General features: G+C 46.8%; 1 protein-coding gene across 7 annotated transcripts; it reads left to right on the forward strand.

Moving 5' to 3' along the window:
• Positions 1–364: 364 nt before the first annotated feature.
• On the forward strand, positions 365–7,449 carry ZBTB18 (zinc finger and BTB domain containing 18). 7 transcript variants are annotated; one of them, XM_083831391.1, is made up of 4 exons: positions 365–617; positions 1,490–1,573; positions 3,688–4,375; positions 4,488–7,449. In XM_083831391.1, the coding sequence occupies exons 2-4, from the start codon at positions 1,561–1,563 to the stop codon at positions 4,516–4,518; spliced, it is 732 nt and encodes a 243-aa protein (XP_083687517.1). In that variant the 5' UTR covers positions 365–617; positions 1,490–1,560; the 3' UTR covers positions 4,519–7,449. The 7 variants fall into 7 exon arrangements, with proteins under 7 accessions (XP_083687517.1, XP_083687512.1, XP_083687515.1 ...); XM_083831386.1 differs by having other exon boundaries at positions 388–617; positions 3,688–7,449; XM_083831390.1 differs by lacking the exon at positions 365–617 and having other exon boundaries at positions 910–1,573.
• Positions 7,450–7,708: the final 259 nt, after the last annotated feature.

Here is a 7,708-nt window from a genome sequence, read left to right on the forward strand (position 1 = left end):
CCACGCCTCCTTCCGCCTCTCCTCCCCGCCGGGTCACGCCCCTCGCCTCCCTGCGGGCCGCTGATTGGCCGCGCCGCCGGCCTTCCCGGGCCGGCCTCCGCCACTCATCGCCCGCCGCCGCCCGTCACTCAGCGGCGGGGCTCGGCGCCCATTGGCGGCGGCGCTGGGGCGGGCGGGCCGCGCTGTCAGCCGGCCCGTCAGTCAGTCAGTCGGGCGGGCGGGCGGGCGGGCAGGGAGCGGGGTCCGCGCGCGGAGCGGGGCGGGGCGGCGGGGGAACATCTGGCTGCCGCCGCCGGGCCCGGCTGTGCCGCCGCCGCCGCCGCCGCCGCCGTGCGTGCGCCCGCGCTGCGTGCGCCCGGCGCCCCCGCCCGCCCCGCGGCCGGCCCCCGCCCCTCCCCTCCCCCGCGGCCGGCCCCGGCCGGCGGTGCCATGGGGAGCCGCTGAGCGCGGGGCCCGCTCCGCTCCGCTCCGCTCGCGGCCGCCAGGGGGGAGCCCGGGGGGCGGCAGCGGGCGGGCGGCCGGGGGGGGCTGAGGCGCCTCCCGGAGCGCCGAGCGAGCCCCGAGGAGCCGGCGGGCGGCGGCGGCGGCAGCGCGGGGACTTCGGGCCGCCGCCGAGTGTGAGTCCCGCCGCCCCCAGCCCCGCGACGGGCCGCGACGGGGGGGGGGCGGGCGGGGGCGCTCCGGTGCTGCCGCCGCCGCCGGGGCACTTCGGGGGGCGCCGCCGCCGCCGAGCCCCGGGGCGGCCGCTTCCTGCCCCGCCGGCACCGCTGCCCGCGGGCGGCCCCGCGGCAAAGTTGCCGCCGGGGATGCGGGGGCCGGGCCCGGCGGGACCCCGCCGCCTCCCCCCCCCCCTCCCTCCCCCGCCGGGCCGGGGCGCTCGGCAGCCCGCGGCCGCGCCGCTCAAGTTTGCGGCCGGGCACGGCGCGGCGCGGCTCGGGGCTCCGCTCAGCCCCGTGCGCCCGCGGAGAGCGGGGGCGAGGCTCCGGGGCGCCCCCGGGGCTCGGCGCGGGGCGGCGGGGGGAGCCCCGGGGCCGCTGCCTGCTGCCGGTGCCCGAGCCGCCCGCCCTGCCCAGCCCAGCCCAGCCGGCACGGAGCGGGGCTGCGCTGCGAAGACGGCAGAGCCCCATATGTTTAGGATTTTCTTCTCTCTCTCTCTCTCCCTTTTTTTTTTTTCCTTCTTCTCTCCCCCTGTTAGAAAGTTTGAAAAAAAGAGACTTTGAAGTATTTTGTTTATACTAACAGAAGAGAAAAGTTCTCCTAAGAAAAAGCTGGTGGCAGGAGTGTAGAGGAGTAGCATATGGCATTAAAAGGAGCACAGCTGGAGGTAGCATTTCCATCTGAACATGATGTCAGAGCAGCTGACAGCCTGCCATCCCTCAGCCTTTTATTCTAACACACAGACAGGGAGTTAGTGTGTGCAGATCTGTGTGTGGAGAAGGTATCTCATTCCTCTCTAACATCATCTCCACTTTGCATCTGTCTCTCCTAGTCTGCTTTTTTTCCACCGATCTAACAGACCTGGAGCCAGCAAGACTCAGAGGAAAGGACTTAATCAGGTTTATGTGTACTAAAGGTAGGAGTAGCAATAGATTAGATACAGCATATTTCTGTTTTGGTGTGTTGTTTATTGAATTTCAGGAAAAAATCACATTACTTTTCTAACCAAGTTTAGAGGTAATATATGAAATCTAGTATTAAATAGATAAGTGGACTTGGTCAAAAAGGCTTGGGCTCTAGTTTGAGAGTATCAGTTCTGATACACGTTGATAGAATTAACTTTAATGCATGTCGTGAGAAGAAAATTTCTGGTTTTAGGACGTGGCGAGAGCAAGTTCGGGCTTAATTTCTGGAGACCAAAAACCGAAATGTATTTAGTGGCGAGCCTAATGAGAGTTCTGGTTTGTATTTTTGTGTTGCATCTTTAAATCGACTTTATGGGGGGTTTTGGTGAAGCGTACACCAGCGTGCTTTTTTAAAAAGAACTGTGCTAACTCAAATGTGTTTGTTGTGCAGTCTTTCATTAAACTTCGTGGTTAAATATCCAGCAGCCCAGAACTGTAGTAGCATACAGCTGTAGCGCTTCTGAAAGATAGAAATCAGTTATGTGTTTAAAAACTTTTGTACCCAGGAGAATAGCTCGACTGGCTTCCTCTTTTCTTTCCCGCATGCAGTATTTGAAATCTTTTATTCCAGCGTAACAATAATTATTTGAAGGAGTTTTTGTATTTGCGACTAATTTAGAACTTGTAGATTTGAGCTGCCTGAATTGGCCAGACAGCTGTAATCGCACTCCTCTATTCTTAATCTCTTTATCTGGGCAGCAGCTGCCATATGGCCACAGTCAGCTGGATCAGATGTTTATAAGCTTCCTTCTTCGTCCCTCTCTGTCCTTTCAGCCTCCTAATTTGATCACAGCTACCTTGTGAGCTGCCCTCCAATCTTTATTTTTAGCCCTCTTAAGGATTAGGATTGATGTTGGCTGTGGGGCACTTAAAGTGATTGTATTGTAAATCTTCGTGCTTTACTCTAGCGATGGTATTTTTCAGAATATAGTAGGGGTTGTGCTGCAAGTTTTAGTACGTCTTGCTTTGCCGGCGACGACTATTTTTCAATAATATCTGCCAGCCTCGAGATCCACAGTCTGTCTGGATGGTTTGGGAGAACGTTGCCATCAGTCACAGAAGAATAGATTGAGACAGGTTTTGAGAGATTTTACTTTCTGTTTGAGTTTTGACTTCTCTACTTCTTTGAAGTTGTTTTTTTTTTTTTATCGTCAAGGAGGGTGAATAGAAAAATACTTGGCTAAGAACAGTACTCAGGATACTCGTTTTAAATGTGCACACACGCTCGTGCTGAATGACTTTTTTTTTTTTTAAGTTTGGTACTGCAGACTGGCTGGTGTGGGAGGGGAGGGAAATTTCTGTCCTTCTGCATAGGGGAAGCGGTGCTCATTGGCATTTTAGTTGACAGTTTTCTTTTTCTTTTGTAAATTCTGCATATGAGCAAAAAATGTTTATCTTCTATTGTACAGTATGGAGAAGGTTCAAAACCTGAAACTGTACCTACCATAAGAACATAAGAACAAAACAATGCAAACTTAAATTTCTAAAAACATTGATTTTTTTTTTTATCGATAAATATTATTTACCCTTGTCAATTTATATTCTTTATGACTGTTAGACTTTCAGATTTGGGTATATTAACATTTCTTCATGCTCAAGACTCTCCTGTTATTACAATTTGACTTTAAAAAGAATATTGATGGTCTGATTTTCTTTTTTTCCCCCGCTCTGTGATCTCTTGAACTTAGTGTTAATTTTTTTTTTTTTTTAATTTTTTGGTTTGCCCTCCTAGGGACACAATCTGGAGGAAGTTCTGTGGAAAAATAACTGTTGAGCAGATTTTATGAACAGCCGTGGCACTTCAAAAAATAATAATATAGATATATGTAATAATGCAGCTCGGCGCTTATTAGAATAGCTTCTTCCCCTCTAAGAGGAAGGCATGACTTCAGTGGTTGATGGGGAGAGGGTGGCCAGCGTGCGTACGCGTTAAATAATCTTTGCGTAGGGGCAGCGCTAGGATTCTGGCAGTATAAATGCCAGGCGTTTGGAGTGGAATAACTGGGATTCGTAAGTTCTGTTGTTCTGACCTACATGTAATTTTTTAAAATCTCGTTGCTTATAGGTTATGAAGACAGCATGGAGTTTCCTGACCACAGTAGACATTTGCTACAGTGTCTGAGTGAGCAGAGACATCAGGGTTTTCTTTGTGATTGCACTGTTCTGGTAGGAGATGCCCAGTTCCGAGCGCACAGAGCTGTACTGGCTTCATGCAGCATGTATTTCCACCTCTTTTACAAGGACCAGCTGGACAAAAGAGACATTGTTCATCTGAACAGCGACATTGTTACAGCCCCAGCTTTCGCTCTCCTGCTTGAATTCATGTACGAAGGAAAACTCCAGTTCAAAGACTTGCCCATTGAAGACGTGCTAGCAGCTGCCAGTTATCTCCACATGTATGACATTGTCAAAGTCTGCAAAAAGAAGCTGAAAGAGAAAGCAACCACGGAGGCAGACAGTACAAAAAAGGAGGAAGACGCCTCAAGTTGTTCAGACAAAGTGGAGAGCCTCTCCGACGGCAGCAGCCACATGCCAGGAGACTTGCCCAGCGATGAAGATGAAGGAGAAGATGAAAAATTGAACATCCTGCCTAGCAAAAGGGACTTGGCGGCTGAGCCTGGGAACATGTGGATGAGATTGCCCTCAGACTCAGCAGGCATTCCCCAGACTGGCGGAGAGGCAGAGACACACGCAACGGCAGCTGGAAAAACAGTAGCCAGCCCCTGCAGCTCAACAGAGTCTTTGTCCCAGAGGTCTGTCACCTCCGTGAGGGATTCAGCAGATGTTGACTGCGTGCTGGACCTGTCTGTCAAGTCCAGCCTTTCAGGAGTTGAAAATCTGAACAGTTCTTATTTCTCTTCGCAGGACATGCTTAGAAGCAGCCTGGTTCAGGTGAAGGTGGAGAAAGAGGCTTCCTGTGATGAGAGTGATGTTGGCACTAATGACTATGATATGGAACATAGCACTGTGAAAGAAAGTGTGAGCACTAATAACAGGGTACAGTACGAGCCGACCCATCTGGCTCCAATGAGGGAAGATTCGGTCTTGAGGGAGCTAGATAGAGAGGACAAGGCAAGTGATGATGAAATGATAACTCCAGAGAATGAGCGAGTCCAGGTGGAAGGAAACATGGACAGCAGCTTGCTCCCTTATGTGTCAAACATACTTAGCCCCGCTGGCCAAATTTTTATGTGTCCTCTCTGCAACAAGGTCTTTCCCAGTCCCCACATCCTGCAGATCCATTTAAGCACGCACTTTCGAGAGCAGGACGGGATCCGCAGCAAGCCTGCTACTGATGTCAATGTCCCCACCTGCTCGCTGTGTGGTAAGACTTTTTCTTGCATGTACACCTTGAAACGTCATGAGAGGACTCATTCAGGTGAAAAGCCCTACACTTGCACCCAGTGTGGGAAGAGCTTCCAGTACTCCCACAACCTGAGCCGCCACGCAGTGGTTCACACACGGGAGAAGCCACATGCTTGTAAGTGGTGTGAACGCAGGTTCACGCAGTCCGGAGACCTTTACAGACACATTCGGAAGTTTCACTGTGAGTTGGTGAACTCATTGTCTGTCAAAAGCGAAGCACTGAGCTTACCTACTGTCAGAGACTGGACCTTAGAAGATAGCTCACAAGAACTTTGGAAATAAAATTTTTATATATATAAATAATATATATATAAATCTATATAGTTGTGGTACAGTCTAAAAGCAATCTTGTTTCCTTGAACTGAAAGTTTGGCTATTAGCTTGTTTTTGCACTTTAAGGCAGCATGAATATTTCACTAATTTAGCACTCTGATAAAACCGAACTTTAGAGGTGACATGACAAAGTAATAAACAACGGAGCGTATTTTTCCCCCTTTTTGGAATAGAAGCCAGTGGATACTTTAGTTTTAAAGAATCTCCAATTCCAAAATGTTGGCTTGGCTTTGTTCTCCCCAAAACACTGCGTTATTTTGAGCTCTAGATACTTTTCCTTTCAAAATCTGAATGTAGAAATCCTCTCCCAATTATATCAGTTCCTTTACATTTCTCTAATTGCATGAGTCCTTTCTAGCTGTTGGAAACCTGAATGCTTTTAGACCCAAATGGAAAATTTCTGAAATGCTGGATTATCTATTTTTAAACAAGCGGTTGACTTAAAACTTATTACGGCAACTTCTGGATTTCTGACAGTTCCCACTGGAAAAAAAACAAAAACACAAAACAAAAACCCTGAGAGTACACTGGGATCACTGGGACTCTGTCTTATGTGAAGGTTTGCTTGGGATGAAAAAGGATATTGCAGCTTCAGCAGTGATGAACTGTGTGTTTAAAAAATGTGAATTACTGTTATTGTATACTGTAATTGATTACATGGGCCGGGGGGAGGTATCAAAGAACTTGGCAGGTTGTGTTGATGCTCTTAGTTGAGTCTTGAAAAGTAAATATTAACGCTACAGAAATGCATGAGTTTCAGTATATTTTTGTCTTTGTTTGCATTGTATAACTTTAATGAGTGAGTTTAAAATTATTTAATTTCCTTAGGAAAAGGCACCGTTGAAAATGCCGGTGTTATGAAGAACATAAATGCACTGTTTTTATTTTATATAATTTAAATTTTCTTTCCCACTGTCTTTCAGTTGAGACAAACTTAAGCTACGAGTTGACAATTTAGCTACATAACAAGGAAAATATGAATGTTTACAAACAGGCTTAAAGATTTGCATGTGCAGTGTGCATTCATTAAAAGAAAACCTTCTAATTGCACAAACCCCACGCCAGCTCAAACTTTAGGTGCATACATTTACCCAGATGAGCATTTTTAGGATTCCTGCTGCACACATCCACAATAGGTCATTCTTTTTCCCCCCTTGAAAAGGGTCTGTGGACTGAAAAAGCCCCGGGCTGAAAGGACTGGAAAGCCCTGATTGACGGGGGGGCCGGGGGGAGGGTAGAGGGCTCTGTGTATCCAAGCAGCAGAGACTGCAGCCTGACGTGTGGTTTTAATGACCAACACGCAGGTCAAAAGCATTTTGCACAGTGTTTGTTTTCCTGTCTTGCACTTACAAATAAGGTCTATGGGAGTAGCATGGAAAACGTTTGCTGTTTTTCCTTTTTTTTTCCGCTTTTGTTTAAAATTTGATCGCCTTAACTACTGTAAACATAGCCTATTTTTGTGCTTAAGATACTGAATGGAAAACTCCATTGTGTATTGCTGGACTGTTTTGGAAATATTTGGTCAAATGTGTGTTAATTTGGCTGTAATGGCATTTAAAACAAAAAAAAAAAAGCTGTGAAAATGGCCTTGGAGCGTTATCTTTAGTTACTTGAATAGTTTCTAGGTTTAAAAATACATTCTTTTATTAATTTAGAGAAGACAATCAGTGTCTGAGAAAAATGGACTTTCTCTTGGATTTTTTTGTGGTCCTTGTGAGTGATTGCTTTTTTCCTTTTATTAGTTTCACATTCTTCTTTTGTTCTAAAACTTAGACTGACATCTAGCTTTGACAATCATAGTATGTTTTATTTTCCTGAGGGGGGGAATAACTTATAATGCTGTTTAGTTTTGTACTATTGGTGTGTTGGTGAATTTTTAAACTGTGTGCTAACTGCAATAAATTATATGAACTGAGAAATCAATTCCCTTGTCTTTTTTCCCTCTTTTAAATTATAGTTACGGAGTATTTTTTATAATGTGTAACTTTATTACTTTTGTACAGACTTCTATTGCTAACTGTGTATGGAATATGTTTTCAGTATGCTTTTGAGCACTTTGTTGCTAACGTACATATTTACATCTCACTTAACATTTAAAAAAAAATTAAATGCTTGTGTTTTGAAAGCATTTCTGTGTGTGTAGCTCTCTATCATTCTGTAGAGGGATTTTTGCTTTTTTCCCCCAAAGACTTCTGCAGAAGCCATCTATTCAATTCCAGAAATTTTCATTCCACGCAAATTTCTCTAAAGACACAAAATTCCTTTTCTGGGCTAAGTTTCGCCCCAAGTAGATCTCTCGGGCTCACCCTTTTGTATTTTCTTTCTATCAGGAGAGTAGAGCAGGAGGAAACAACTTAATCTGAAGAACTGCTCGGGTAGGGACTGCC

The sequence above is a fragment of the Anser anser genome (genome assembly GCF_964211835.1).
Source record: "Anser anser genome assembly, chromosome: 3".
Classification (NCBI taxonomy): domain Eukaryota; kingdom Metazoa; phylum Chordata; class Aves; order Anseriformes; family Anatidae; genus Anser; species Anser anser.